We start from the raw sequence: 14,539 nt of genomic DNA, 5'->3' as shown, positions 1-14,539 counted from the left end.
AGGATCCAATGGGACCTAGCAGATAAAATGCAACCATAGCTAAAATCGACGGTTATCATTATTTCCCTTGCGGGTTGGGTGCAATCTCCGAATCAGGAAAACTTCTCGCCATGGAGTTGTTGAAAGAACCAGGTGTATATACTACACCCATACAAGCCATGGGTATGGAACTCCTCTTTTGCCTCGTCAGCTTAGTGGTTCAACAGATGCGAACCGAACTTCTTGGGAAGAACAAGGCGTGAATTGCAATTGCGTTACGTAACGCACATCACCCTGTCTAACGGTGCCTTTGATAAATCGAGTCCCAAATAAAAATCTAGGCAGTGCGCAAGGTCCGTTGGTAAACTGCAGTGGGAAGTTAGAACGGGCGTGAGACACTTTAAAGTATCCCATCATTACTTATAACTACCTACTGTAATCATTAACTCATCGTCCAGCGGAGTAATACTTTCTACGCTGCCTGCCATATTCAGTCTAGGGTTGTGAAATTTGTAGTCATGATCTAATTTACTACTATAAGCAGCTCATGCAGTTTACTTTTGGTCTGCTAACTCATCAAGCTCGACCTAAAATTCGGGATGGTACTTCACCGAGCTGTTTCCCTGGAAATCTCCCTTCTGGGTTGTGAAATCCTCAATAGCTCCCAAGTTCTTGATGCGCTTCAACAGAAGCTCCAACACCCGATATCCGGCTCCCGCAGTGTATCCAGGCAGCTCATGACCAGCCAATTGAACCTCGTAGTACGTAAGCCCACGCTCACGGCCCCAGTTGCCAACAATGCCAGCTTCGCTCAGTCTTCCGCTGTTGTACTCTGGGTGAAAAGGCACGTAAAAGTCATTGTCCTGCGGGTATTTCTGGAATCCTTGGGCACCGTTCCAGGTTGTGTTCTGTAGCGCGAAAAGTGTGCCGTTGGGGGGCAGGAGGAAATCAAGACGGCCGACGCCGATGATGGTGTTGTTGGTATGCTCGATAACGCGGCGGACCACGTCGGTTTGCGCAGGTGCATTGGAGGTATCAGAGGCATTTGAATTGTCTTTTCCGTCACCAAACACATTCAATGGCGTACATTGGTACCAGTCAACGTGAGGCGCGTTGATTGCATCTTGGACATCTGTGCGATTGAAGTAGACTTGAGCATTGGGCGGGGAGTAGTCGCCCTGATAAAATAATTAGTACCTTTGAATCCGGGATGTTGGGAAAGATTGGACGACGTACCTGATTGACAATTCCCAGTTGCGAGTAAGTGAAAGGACAGGTATCAGTGATGTGGTAGATGTTGAAGCAGGGGTTGGCATCTATCGCGGCGGCATAGGCATAGTCGAATATATCGCAAGTATAGTTGCCAGACGGATCTGCGTAGGGATCTGGGAGTGTCGGGAAAGGTCCCTTTGGTGGTGGGAAAGTTCCGTACTGCTCGAGATAGGTTGAGTAGTTGCAGTGCTCGTGAGTCCAGCGCAGGGCATTTGTGTAAGACTCGTTCAGATTGAGCAGGTTTGACCAGTACTCGATGAAAGGGAAGATGACTGCCTGTTGCTGCAATGTACCATCTCCAATGATGGGATCATTGATAGCAACGCCGCCGAGCTTGTAGTACGTATCGTCCTTTGCGGTGATGAAAGCATCGGCAATGTAGGGGATGTAATATCCCGCGTACGATTCGCCGGTGATGTACGTCGTTGCGCCGTGTAGCTCAAATGCATCAATGAAATTACGCCAGAAACCAATGAACTCGAGGCCAAGCTCTACTTCATTTGTGATATTGGGTGTGCCCTGGCTGAAGCCAACTCCAACTGGCTGTTCAATCCAAATAACATTGGTACTGTTGGAAGTTGTGAGCATGTGTCGGAGGCAGAGGAATCGAGACAACTCACAGATTTGTCCAGCTATAAGAGTTTGGGACTGGAGCAAGAGTACCATCTTGCCACAAGAAGGGGCCATTCTCAGTCAACATGCCACTAAGAGAGCTGCAGCCCGGTCCTCCGTTCAACCTGAAGAGCGTTGTCAGCAAAGAGGCTTAGATTGAGACAGTAACTGGGTCAAGACCTACCAGATGACAACTTCGTCGCCCGCATGAGGGTTGGTACTCGGGAAAAACCAGAAATACAGCTCTCTCTTTTCATGTTTTGACTGTGAGATGGGAAGCAAGCCCGCATAGGACTCGCCGATATCGAAAGGAACATCTGGGATGCCGGTGCCATTGACAACAAATTTCTTGGTGTGCTTGTTGAGGAACCTGGAATGCTTCCTCTTACTGAGCGTAGGGCTCTCTAGAGGAGCGAAATCACGCTTTTCGTCGTGATGGCGAAGGTTCTTGTGGTTGAACGCGTTGAGTGCCCCTTGGTTGAACGCTGCTTGGGACAAAGCCCCAAAGGCTAGAAGAAGCCCGACCACTTTGAACTGCATTGTGAAAACGGCTTGGCATGCATTTCGAATGGGCAAAGTCTCGGCACTCTGTAGTATTTATCACAAACAAGGCGGAGGATCACATCAATGCGCATGCTACCAAGTCACTCACGTCATTGCAGGTTGAGATCATAGCACACAAAGTCAACGAATCATGGCACTTCCAGCAGTGGATGATTTACGCCAACATGCCATTTCCGGCGTCCGCGTCGGTAACGTCGGCAGTGCCTATGGGTCTGTGGCCGTATCCTTGTCCTAGCTGCCTCTTGAGGCCTAGTGGGGAAACAAAAGTTCGGGCAACTCAGCACTCGCGAAGGCAGATTTATTAAACGTTGCACTCGTCGTTCAGAGTAGCCTTGACAAAACCAGCAATGCCCGAAAGTAGATAGGCAGATTCAATTCGCGCGTTGACTCTTCGGAAAGCTTGGTCCCTGGCCGTAGCCCATCTCGGCACTTGGATCAAAGTTTGGTCGCACCCTTAAGTTGAAGAGTGTAGTTGACTATTTTTGACGGTCGAATTAAGTATTTATTTCGTATGTTCGAGTTCAGTGTGACCTCTAACTTTTTAATTGCAACCTTTGTCACATTCATCTTTGGGGCTGTAGACGGCGTAACGAAACACAACATGTTGTTGAACACCAAGCGGCGGTACAAACGAACACCAGCTCCATGTGGCAATTAAGAAAATGCAAACATGTGTCTTGGAACACCCGTTGCCGAGGATATACGATGAACCTCTGCTTGTCAATCAAAACCATTGTAATTTCCTTCTTGACAATGCTGCATACCAATGAGATTTTGTTTCGTAAAAAAATGCCTGCACCATCGTCGACAAAGCCTGTTAGAAAACAATGGAAGCGGGGGAAGTGCGGGGCAACGACGCATGTAAGATCGTTGCCTGCTCACACAACTATAGTAGGAAAGATGTGCGAGTTAATGTGGAACGTTGATCCGCGTGGTGAGTAGCTCATTGGGACTATAACTTTATTTGAAACAATATGATCAACTTAATCCACATGGAGTACCTCAGAGAGTAGCAGTCTAATTGTAAGCCGGAGCTGCAAAACACTTTCCCCGAGCACCCTGTCCTCCCGGTGGACCGTACAGGAGCAAATAAATGACGACTACCCAATCTCTCTTACCTAACACACGTCCATCCATTCCTGTCAGCAGGCAGTTATCCATCGGGTAATGATCGTACTCAGCGGGAAATACGGCACGACAACATAGTGAGTAGCCATGTAGTGTGGGGCTCGTGTTCCCTTATCAGCGAAACTAAGCTGCCGATATTGCCGGATAACAAAAGTACCGTCATGATATCATAAGTACTATCTAGTCATCTAGTGTGATTAATGCGCACGGTGTCTGTAATACGGGATTTCTGCTGCCTACTAAATAGCGAGCAAGGAATAGCTGCAGTTCCTTTCAATAACGCGGAAGCTGCATTGTAGCGGCAAACTACTCTTTTGGCTGCAAGTGGGCTTATGCACAGTCACAGTGGCGTACAGTTCGTAGGTGGGATATGCATTTAGTGCAGACCATGTCGAACCAGAGATGGAAGGTTGTACGAGATCTCACATGGGAAATCGCGTATTTTGTCTTAGCAACCAGCCTCGTCGGCCCAGCCCGCCAAGCGTGCATTAGACTATATAGTGTTCTTTTTCTCCTCCGCCTCGCTCCGAACGCTAGTTATAAGCCATTTCAGCTTACCAAGGTTGCTCTGCGAAGTTTCCACAATCTCATGGCCAATAACGTATAGCCGAGCTGTCAGGATCCATTTCCTAGCGTCGCGATGGCGAACAGATCACAAATCCAGTCTTTATCATCCGTGCAGCAGAGAATGGTGGTTGTTCAGGCCCAGTGGAGTATTGTGTCGTCGTTTTTGACAATTGTCAAGCCTCGTCGCTAAACCTATCTAGGTTTTCGATGTTTCTGTGACAGTTTTAAGCCCCTTATTGATCGCAACTGTTACTGGCGATATATCTTATTGAGGACGGTTTATTGCCTTTGCTGCTGCTTCTCTTATAGTTGCTGCCTTCCCGAGCCGATAATAAATATGCTCAAGGTAAAGAGAATTCTCAACTCGGCAAGCCCGGAAAATACAAAGGATTCCTTTGCCAATATACCGGGACCGGACCTGTATGCTTCATTCAATAACATGTAATTTTTCCTCAGAGTCTTCGTTGAGGTCCAACTTCTGATGTAGCAATTCACTTACTTATCCTCGGCCAATAATCCGTCCCTGAAGTATTCTTGAAGTTGACGCCACACCTACCAAGTACTAATGGATCTTGTTGGAGATATCGATGTGGGGCAAGCCTTGCTGATGTCCCGTCATCGGATGTTGAACATGGTGGGGCTATCGGAGATACTACGTGGTGTCGTTTTCAACTTAGATCGGAATACGTGTCAGGGCTGCAATACACAACGGGAGTGAAGAGGTCAGATGATAGCTGCTAGGCAGCTAGAAAGGTAGAGGGGGTAGTGATGACTGTATTGATCTCTGATCCTTCTTCCAACAGGCGGTTGTCCCTGGCTATTTATAGCTGATATCAGGGCTTCCTTCAGCATAGCTGCAGCTAGATTTGCTAGTCTTGACCAAATACGGCGCTTAGCTATCCCTTGCATTCCGGCACCTGACAATACGAGTCAGGACGGGGGCGCGCTTTGTGCTGAAGCATTGGCTCCAGCTTGATGCATCATGGCAGACTGCTGGTAGTTAGGACGAAATCCAAGCCCAGGCGTCGTTATCACAGGATTTTCAACTCCATAAAGCCGCTTGCGGGTTGTAGGTATCTAATCTTGTGCTTAAGTCACAGCTGATTTACTTGATGTTGGAGCTATTTGTGTGGAGGAAGAAATAAGCATATAACAAGTAATTAAATTAATCCTACTAGGCCTTTTAGAACTCTCAGTGACCCACACACACCTCCCGCGACTGTGGTTTAAATAAGCAGATCGTTACGCCACGGGTGTACAGTAGATTTAACAGAGTTGGCGTCGTGATGCATGCTTACTCAACCTCTGGGTAAACAAGACTATCAGGCTGCGCTAGCCTGAAAAGACAGCCGCCGGTAACTGATCCAATTACGTGCCTCCAGCTGTTCCGCTTACCGTCAGGTGACAGGGCTGAGACTACTGTTGCTTCTGCTGAAGCCTGATCGGATTGAACCCTCAATTGCTTATCCCAAGGAGAGAGATCGATACGCCTGGTCTCAATGCATCAGATCACAACACCGAGTCTGCAGATTCGATAGACTGAGCACTGACCGAGCAAGCAATATTGAGCGTTGATCATTTCGATCAACTCACCGAGGTGGTCCGAGACTCGAGACTGCACGCCTCGTTCCGCAGCGATGGACAAAACCGGTACACCGTCCATACGCACGCCATCTCTCATCGGACAAGGCCTAAGCGCGAGGTATGGATTCACGAGAGGAATATTGGTCAGGCGGGTTCGGAATCATCCAACTGCAAGCCAAGGACGCAGCTGGCCGTCAGGCAGCTGAATATCGAGTTGTTAAAAGCGTTAGGATTTCCGAATCAGATTTGGTCCTAAAACGGTCATTTTATATTCGTGAGCTTGAAGCCATGCCCAAGTTTTCTCATCAGAAGGCTAGCACAGCGTTTCTAGGATTACTCTGTATGTGAAATAACATCCTTGTAGTATACTGATTTCTTCGTCAAATTTCATGGCTGGTATGATAGCCCGGGATGGATACATATTGCGATGGAGTATTGCCAACTTGGAGACTTGCAGTGCTATCTTAAGAATGCACAGCTATGTCCAGACAGCCGTTTGCCAGGAGGGCAGGTCCAGGACATTGCTGCCCAGATCCTCGATGCGTTATCTCTTATGCATGGCGAAAACTTTGCTCATAGAGATCTCAAACCAGCGGTAACCCTTACCCGTAGGATTCAATGTTCACTTCGCAGTCTTGGCTGATAATATTCTAGAATATCCTCATCAAGAAACAGCCCCCTGACCAGTGGTGGGTCAAGCTTTGCGATCTCGGGCTCAGTAAGCGAATTGGTGATAGAGCTTCCACCGCAATCCAAGGCACCACGGGCTTCATCCCTCCAGAGCTTTTGGGCTACAGCGGAGATCCCAAAACAGAAGATCCCTGTCTCGGAGATATGTGGTGCTTAGGGGAACTTGTCTTCCAAACCCTAACTGGCCAAGCAACCTTCGACAGTGTCGCTGAGCTTGGGAAGTACTGCAGTGGTATGGAACCATTTCCGTACCAGGCCCTGAGAGAACGCAATGAAAGTGAAGCGGTCATCGAATTTGTGAAATCCACAATGCATTCCAAACTGTCAGAGAGGCTCTGAGAACATTGTTGTGAGGGGGAAAAGAAAGGGTTCTTCACTAAGCTCATACAACCAATTTTTTTAATCCTTACACTCTGAGGGATGCACGAATGAGAGGTGACAACTATGATTACCCATTGAAAAACTGTTGCTCCGCTGGTTGTAAGTAGACAGATACAGGATTGACAATGTCAAGCTCTCCAACATGAGTCAAAGCTATGTACGGGCCCATAATTTAACCTCATAAGCAGTCTGCATTAGCGTTGCCTTCAGCCACCCCGTACTCCGTACTGCCCAGCATCGGCAAAACCAAGCAAGCCGGTACCCGACCGTCAATGCCGTGGAGAACCCACACAACATGGCACGAATACGGGTCAATAGAACGTAGTACCCGTGGCCCATGCTTCTGTGGGTTCTGGTAGTAGATCCACAATTTAACCTCGTAAGCAGTTTGCATTAGCGTTATCATCAGCTGGCAGTGATATTCGCAGCCCATGATGCTGTGGTCCTGGGAAATTTGCCCCTCAGCTGCCCACCACGGCATCGACGGTCGGGTGCCGGGCTTGCTCGGAAACCGACAAAAGGCTTATGTATTGACATAATTAGCCTGAAACGTGCGTCCCAAAGGCAGAAAGGAGATAGCGGGAACCCCTGCCGTCCATGTCCAGTTTCCATGTTTGGGTTCCTGGCGTACGTCACCCTCCCTCCCAAAGCGCGAGAAAATGAGGCTAAAATCAACCCCTGGGTCGGCAGAAACCTTCGCTCCGTCCCCTGGTGTTATAACAATAACAGATTAGGCACAATCGTGCTGTGACGATGACCTGATTTATTATAATCTGATGTATTGAATACTTATTGCTTCTACGCAACTTGGTGCCAGATGATGTATCCCTAACATAAACAGCTGTGATTGACTTGTAACTCCTGTCGTGACCGTCCCGGAGGATTCTGTTGACTGATGGAATAATATGTCGTGGCTTACTTGAGAAGCGCGCGAACCCTGCTACCCATGCCAAGTTCTATGGATCATAAATCCGTTTTCTGTCCATCCTATGCATACTGCTGACAATTGAAACCGTGGAAAGGGATGCAGGGAATCCAATATAGGAAATATCACCGAAAGAGCGGTGGGGTTGTCGTCGTGACATGGTATGATTAGGCGCATGATGACGAAGCAGAGGATACACAGTCGATTCCGTCCGAGAGTTGACCATCGGCTTTATGAGTTTATATACAACAATCATGAAAGGCATTCCAGCAGAGCATGAATCAGAAGCATTCCAATTTCACACCTCATTCTTTCCAACTCGCCATGGCTGTTAACGCAACGATGCGTGCCGCCGCTTTGATCGGCGCCTATAACGTCTCAATCATCGACATACCGGTGCCGGTACTTCAAAATGCTACGGATGCTATTGTCCGCATCACTGCGTCCGCCATCTGCGGTTCCGACCTGCATTATTACCATGAGGGCCTTGGATCTCCTGAAAACCCAGTTCCTATTGGCCATGAAGCTATTGGTTACGTCGAGGCGATTGGTGACGCCGTGCAAGGGCTGCAAGTCGGCGACTACGTTGTTATCCCAGACAACGTAGACGACGGCCATTTCAACTTTGGCCCTGAACTGCCTCTCTCATATGGTGGACTTCAGCTTGGAGGCCTTCAGGGTATATCTGAATAATATCCATACTAGCTCTTTGGAACGGACGCTAATATAAATTCCTGCAGCTGAATACGCTCGAGTCCCGTTTGCGGATGATAGCTTGATTCCCGTTCCAGTCAATGCAAGCACAGACGCTAGCACTATATTCAACTACCTTTTCGTATCTGACATCTTCGCAACTGGATGGACCGTCCTCGATTTTGCCGGATTCCAACCGGGTGATACGGTAGCAGTATTTGGCGCTGGTCCTGTCGGGCTTCTGGCCGCGTACTCTGCACTCCTCCGTGGCGCGTCAAAGGTGTACTCCATCGATCGTGTTCAGGCTCGCCTTGACCTTGCAGAGTCAATTGGAGCTATACCAATCAATTTCAACCAGACTGATCCTGTGGAGCAGATCCTAGCTCTGGAACCAAACGGAGTTACTCGAAGCGTGGATTGTGTAGGGTATGAAGCTGTGAATGCCCAGGGCGAGATCGAGTTGGGCATCGTTCTCCGCAATATGATCAGCATTACCAGTGACTATGGCGGTGTGGGAGTCGTCGGAGTTTACCTTGGAGAGGAAACAACAACAATGTCGATGACCCAATTCTGGCGCAAGGCTTTAACTATGGGCAGCGGTATTGTCCTACCGTTGCAGCACGCCACCGAGTTGGTCCAGTTAATCGCTAGTGGCCGAGCTGCTCCGAGTTTCATTGTCAGCGCAACCATTGGTATCGAAGAGGTGCCGGAGTACTACCGTCGCTTTGACCAGCAGCTCGAGACGAAGGTTGTGATAGAATTTCCCTAGACATTTGAGACAGTGGCTATGCCGTCTTGTTTCGGCAGACCTCTATGAACGGTGGAGGGAGTGTTCGTGTACACACTAATCTCATCCTACGTAGATGATAATATACATCAGCTCCTCCCATCTGGCCTCAATCATATCGACCGAGTTTATTGATGACGACGTAGAACGGTGCTCACTATGACAGACGAGCCAAGCATATAATCATCTCTTCCTTTACATCAGACACTTGATAAGCATCCAAGTAAACATCAAGCATCAGACTGTCCGTGAAAAATCAGCCGCTTCTCTCCTCTTTTTTCACGCCAATAATTCGTAGAATCAAGCAGTACTCGGCATTCCCGGACAACCCAACCCCACTTGCGTAGAAACGGTACAGTAGCTTCCCAGGCCCGAGGATCAGAATGATCACCCCAGACAATTAAGTTAGGCTTTTCGCGGTCATTTTCTTCGACATCAACGAGATCGACACACAATTCGTCTTCCTCAGCACTGCCACAAATGCGAATGAAGCTGTCCCTCATCTCGGGGAGCGGGAATAGATCGATCCATGGATGATGGTGTACAGACATTTGCAGCGCAGTAGGCTGAAGACTTGGGGGTGGAAGAGGGTCGTCCGGTTTGCGTGGACCGCTGTGGTTGAAAGGCGAAACGCTGTCTTCGGCGCATAGCGATGCCATGGTGATGCCCAAGACAGCCGCGTTCCGGTTGAGGGCATTCAACACATTGAGCTGAACTAACGTTTGCATCACGGCGGGCCGCGGTGATGCTAACATGTAGTCTTGATATGCTTGTCCAGCGAATTGGATCAGCCGGGCCTGTGCTCCTGGGAGAGCAAGAAAACAGCCCCGGCCTGGAGGGAATTGTTGCTCGATAAATCTTGTGAGATGCAAAACTATGCTGTCAGTGTCTTGGGATTCATGTTCCGGATGGCTGCTGGGTTGATGCTCGAAGTGTCTAACTTGACGTTGCTTCTTCCCTTTGGCAAAGCACCAATTAGCTTTTACGGCTCAAACGAGGCCTGCGGATAGCGAAACGAACTGTAAGTTCTCTGAGCAAGGCGGTTTTGTAGTCTCCTTCGTGTTACAGGGTCGCTGACCCCTGTCCAGTCGTCCGCCCGACTGATCACTGCCGACTGTTGCGGCATACGGCTTAACACAATTGCTGATGAGTCGTCACTTGTTGACAAGTCACTCGCATCTAGAACTTGATCAGACACATCCATGATGTACCCGGATGAACCAGTCCCGCAGGATTGAGATCGTGCTCAGTGGATATTTGTTGTGCGTTGTTATGATGCCGCCTTTGAAAACGATCAAAAGAACTTCGTGTTTCTCTGAATTGTCTCGAGTGGATTGAGGGAGATGTGAAATGATGGCAGATTAAGTATTGGATGTTGAGTTAGCTGATTGGTTGAAGCAGCCCCACAATAGGGGTTGAGCTCGTCGTCACCGAAACCGCTCACTGCCCCCCTCTAATTGTAGGAAGAACGCTCTTTGTAGGGCCTCTTTATGTGCTCCCTTGTGCCTAGGCGCCGTACCTTAACAGTTATGAGTCCGGGTGGAGTCACTTCCAGTAACCTCCACTGCGCCAGAGCACAGCACAAGTCTTTTCAACCCGCAAGTCAGCCCAACATCACGCAGAACCGTGATCCGACCCTTCAGAGAGCTTCCGCCCGACGGGACCGAAGTTAATAAGCTGTTCTCACGGCAAACCTCTGCCTCAACAAGCACGATGGCGAACCTTGTATAAGTCAAGAGCATGGCGACGTCATTGAGTACATCAAGCTCGATGACAACACCCAATGGCTTCCGTGGATCGGCAAGGTCTGTTGAAATGAGCAGGTTGTATTAATTGAAGAAGGAAAAACCAGCGCTAACCAGCGGAAGCTATTGACAAGAAGACATCCACATCCTAGCCACCAATGGATAGGAATAGCCATTGATCCGTCAAACAACGGATCTCAACAAGGTCGAGGGCATGGCACGCAAGGGTGGCGTGTGGGACATGATCGACCCAGATTAGCCCGAGAAGTCTGACGATGATGACCAAGCTCCCAAAGCTTCATCCGAGCAACAAATCATCGATAACATCAGAGCTTCCAACATAGCTCTAGAAAGCCGCGAAAGGAAGATCACCCGGGCGGATATTCCCAACGAGCTGAGCTACGAGCACAAGACGCAAGAAGAATAGCGCAAGAAGTGGGAAGAGCGCAAGCGAGCCCCAAGGGAGATCTCTAAATACGCTGAAAGCACGGGCTTGGTCTGACTGCAGCGCGACTTCCTAGGAAGTCGCAACGGGCGACGCGTGGCCGAGGTCGGGTCTGCTCTGTATTTTGACGATGAGGGACAGTGCTCCAATGAGCGCGATTTTAACCCCATGAGGGGCGAGGGGTCGGCCGTTTCTGTTGTCGATGCTTGACAGTGCTCTCTGAAGGTATTAGGCACTCTAGTTGATCGTTCTATTCCCGGTCGTGTACACAGACACAAGAGAGATTTTATACTTCGTTCCGGGAACAGCCGAACCCAGTTACCGATAGTGAACTTGGATGAAAGTAAGAAACAGACACAGCGGTTCCCGTGCTGCAAGATGGGATGCACTTGGCACGTTGTTGGAGGTGATCCCGCTTATATCGAGCGATGCTCGGGACTTACGCTGTGGTGGCCATCTCTTCTAGCATATTAGAAGGGACGTCGTCTTTGTGAGAATTAGAGGACTTTGGACGTAATTTAAAATGAAAGTAAGCAATTGATTCCATTCTTTGCCCCAACACTCTTCCCGGTCCTTCACACGACAATAAATCAGTGAGCTCTGAAGATGCTACGTCCCTATATGCTATTTTATCAGAGCTCCGCCTAGTGTTACGGCCCAGGTTGAGACCAGGCGGTCTCAAGCGGCAGAACCGTAACGCCCACTTTCGTTCTTCCAATCAACGAAGGATCACTCGGATCACCCCCGTGATCCAGCGATCCCCGACATAAGAACCAATCAAGTAAGGGATCACTTGGATCACTACCGTAATCCTCACGATCCAGGGCGATGGCTTACTTGGATTACTACCGCGATCCCCGCGATCTATTATAGCATATATATATATTTATTTAGTACTTTTATAGATGGATAGCCTTACTAGCTTTTAATATACTTAGTTATATTGAATCTACTATTTTGCTATTATTAGACTGTGATTTATATTGCTTATTATAATATCCTGATTTACTTAATTATATACTATATATCTTAGATTTATTTTATACTCTTAGGATAGATCTAACTGTTATATTTAGGTAAAGAAGTATCTTATAAAATAAAATAGTAAGTTAGTTATAAAAAAGTTTATTAATAAGATATTAATAGAGTTTATAGTAGCTTAATATTTAAAAGAAGTTAAAAATAGAAATTAAATAGAAAATATAATAATAGTAAGAAGGCTTAAATAAATTTCTTAAAAATAAAAGTAATTAATTAATAGACTTTTTAATATCTTTAAGCTTTTTTAATCTTTTTAACTTTTAAAATAAATTTCTAATAAAAAAAAGAATTTTCTTTAATAATAATATTATTTTTTTTTTAATTTTTTTTAAGTTACTTAAGAGATATTTCTATTAGTAATTAGCTAGCTTAAGTATTTTTAATTATTTATTATTTAGTTTTTTTAGCTTTACTTAATATTATTAGATAGATTAAAGTTATATAGTAATCTCAAATAGTAGGAATAAATAATAAGAGCTATACCTAGCACTAGAAGAAATAGTAGCTAAATAATAAGATTATTACCCACCAATCTCTACTTAAAGCTTCTATTCAACCCCTCTAACTTTAATTCTATTATCTACAGTTAACAACCTTACTATCTACAGTTAACAACCTTACTATCTACAGTTAATAACCTTAAGATAGTAATCTTATTCCAAGCAATAGAATATAAGAAAGACTAATATCTCCTATTATTAAGAGACTAACTTCCCTTCTAATACTTATCCTATCTTAATAAATTTCATCTAAATAACTTATTACTATATTAACTACTATTAATTACAAAGCCCTTATTATATATATCCCTGCATATTAGGGATATAAATCTAGATTCCAGCATAGCATAGGATTCTATTAGAATCTTTAAGATAAAAGGGAAAGATACAAGCTAGATAACTATTTAAAATTCCTTAAAGGAACCTCCTAGACCTCTTACTACACCACCCAGAATACCTGGATAGAAACTAAAGGATTGTATTAGCCATTTTCGGATGCAGTCTATTTCTTAACGATAGGAATAGAGCCAATCTACAGGGAAGTTAGGCTACCGGCATCGATATTATATTTATCCGGATAGAAATGGGCGTATTATATAACCTGGCCGATGATATCGAAAATACCGACGACAATAGGGGCTAAAAGTTCCTTGTAGAAATTAGCCGTAAAAAATATAACCTCTGGTTCTAGGAGTTATTATGCTGCGTCGGGCTGGTATGGATGCTAGCTATCTAGGGTGGGAGGGGGGATTTGAATGAGGATCTCGGGGCGTTAGGTCGGGTTGTGGGAGTTTTTAGTATAATTATTAAGGTTAGAGTCGAAAAAGTTAGATAGGATTCCGGTAGAGAAGAAAAAAGCAGCTTGAAACTTAAAACTTTAGCCTTGGCAACTATAATGTGCGCGCAACGAAAATACAGTAAATTTAAATACTAGGTTTCCTTATTAAGGGTTAATTATTTATTATATTATATACTTTTAAAGAATTTTATTATTATATCTAGTAAATAGAAATAATTATATATATAAAAAGCTTTTAATATTTTTTTTATTTAAATAAGAGTTTTTTAATTTAATTAATTTAATAAATTTAATTTAATTTTTATTTACTTTTTTAAATTAAATAAATTACTAATATAAATTTAAAAAAAAAAAAATTTTTATTTATAATTAAAATTATATTTATAATAAAAGAATTATAGTTAATTTAATTAATTTTATAAATTTTATTATATTATAATATATTAATAAATATTAAATTATTATATAATTTCTATTTTTATTAAAAATATAATTTAATTAATTTTTTATTATAAATAATAAAATAAAATAAATTTTTTTAAAAAGATAATTATAAATAATATAATTACTAAAATAGATAAAAAGAAATTAAATAATATTAGTAGAAATAAAATATAGCTACTAGAGCTACTATAGTTACTAGAGGAGGCTTAGTATAAGACTGCTTTATAAGTTATCGGAGGCGGAAGGTTTCTGGGTTGAAGGTTAACAGACAAAGATTTGGAGGGGCCGAAGGTTGTTATACATCAAGGTTATACTCTAATTTACTTTGTTGAGCAACACAATGCAGTCTTTTAGACCAAGATGCTGACGATGACCTCGGATGA

General features: G+C 45.0%; 4 protein-coding genes across 4 annotated transcripts; 2 read left to right on the top strand and 2 right to left on the bottom strand.

The window, feature by feature from the left end:
• Nucleotides 1-566: 566 nt before the first annotated feature.
• Nucleotides 567-2,403, bottom strand: BGZ61DRAFT_540806 (Alpha/Beta hydrolase protein; the record flags this gene model as incomplete). Its single annotated transcript, XM_046254961.1, has 4 exons — nucleotides 567-1,157; nucleotides 1,216-1,819; nucleotides 1,872-1,988; nucleotides 2,048-2,403. The coding sequence occupies 4 exons, from the start codon at nucleotides 2,401-2,403 to the stop codon at nucleotides 567-569; spliced, it is 1,668 nt and encodes a 555-aa protein (XP_046095056.1).
• Nucleotides 2,404-6,070: 3,667 nt separating this feature from the next.
• BGZ61DRAFT_371875 (kinase-like domain-containing protein) lies at nucleotides 6,071-6,735 on the top strand (the record flags this gene model as incomplete). Its single annotated transcript, XM_046242136.1, has 2 exons — nucleotides 6,071-6,301; nucleotides 6,361-6,735. Coding segments are annotated over 2 exons (606 nt in total), but the record flags the coding sequence as incomplete, so codon positions are not given.
• Nucleotides 6,736-8,044: 1,309 nt separating this feature from the next.
• On the top strand, nucleotides 8,045-9,164 carry BGZ61DRAFT_371957 (alcohol dehydrogenase; the record flags this gene model as incomplete). Its single annotated transcript, XM_046242147.1, has 2 exons — nucleotides 8,045-8,381; nucleotides 8,443-9,164. 2 exons carry the CDS (start codon nucleotides 8,045-8,047, stop codon nucleotides 9,162-9,164), a joined length of 1,059 nt encoding a protein of 352 aa, XP_046095054.1.
• Nucleotides 9,165-9,412: 248 nt separating this feature from the next.
• BGZ61DRAFT_371959 (uncharacterized protein) lies at nucleotides 9,413-10,308 on the bottom strand (the record flags this gene model as incomplete). The annotated part of the gene is made up of 2 exons (XM_046242148.1): nucleotides 9,413-10,140; nucleotides 10,203-10,308. The coding sequence occupies 2 exons, from the start codon at nucleotides 10,306-10,308 to the stop codon at nucleotides 9,413-9,415; spliced, it is 834 nt and encodes a 277-aa protein (XP_046095053.1).
• Between the last annotated feature and the right edge of the window lie 4,231 nt (nucleotides 10,309-14,539).

Source organism: Ilyonectria robusta (genome assembly GCF_021365365.1).
Source record: "Ilyonectria robusta strain PMI_751 chromosome Unknown BGZ61scaffold_48, whole genome shotgun sequence".
In the NCBI taxonomy this organism is placed as follows: domain Eukaryota; kingdom Fungi; phylum Ascomycota; class Sordariomycetes; order Hypocreales; family Nectriaceae; genus Ilyonectria; species Ilyonectria robusta.
Note: the sequence above shows the minus strand (reverse complement) of the source record. Positions and strands in the feature narration are given on the sequence as shown.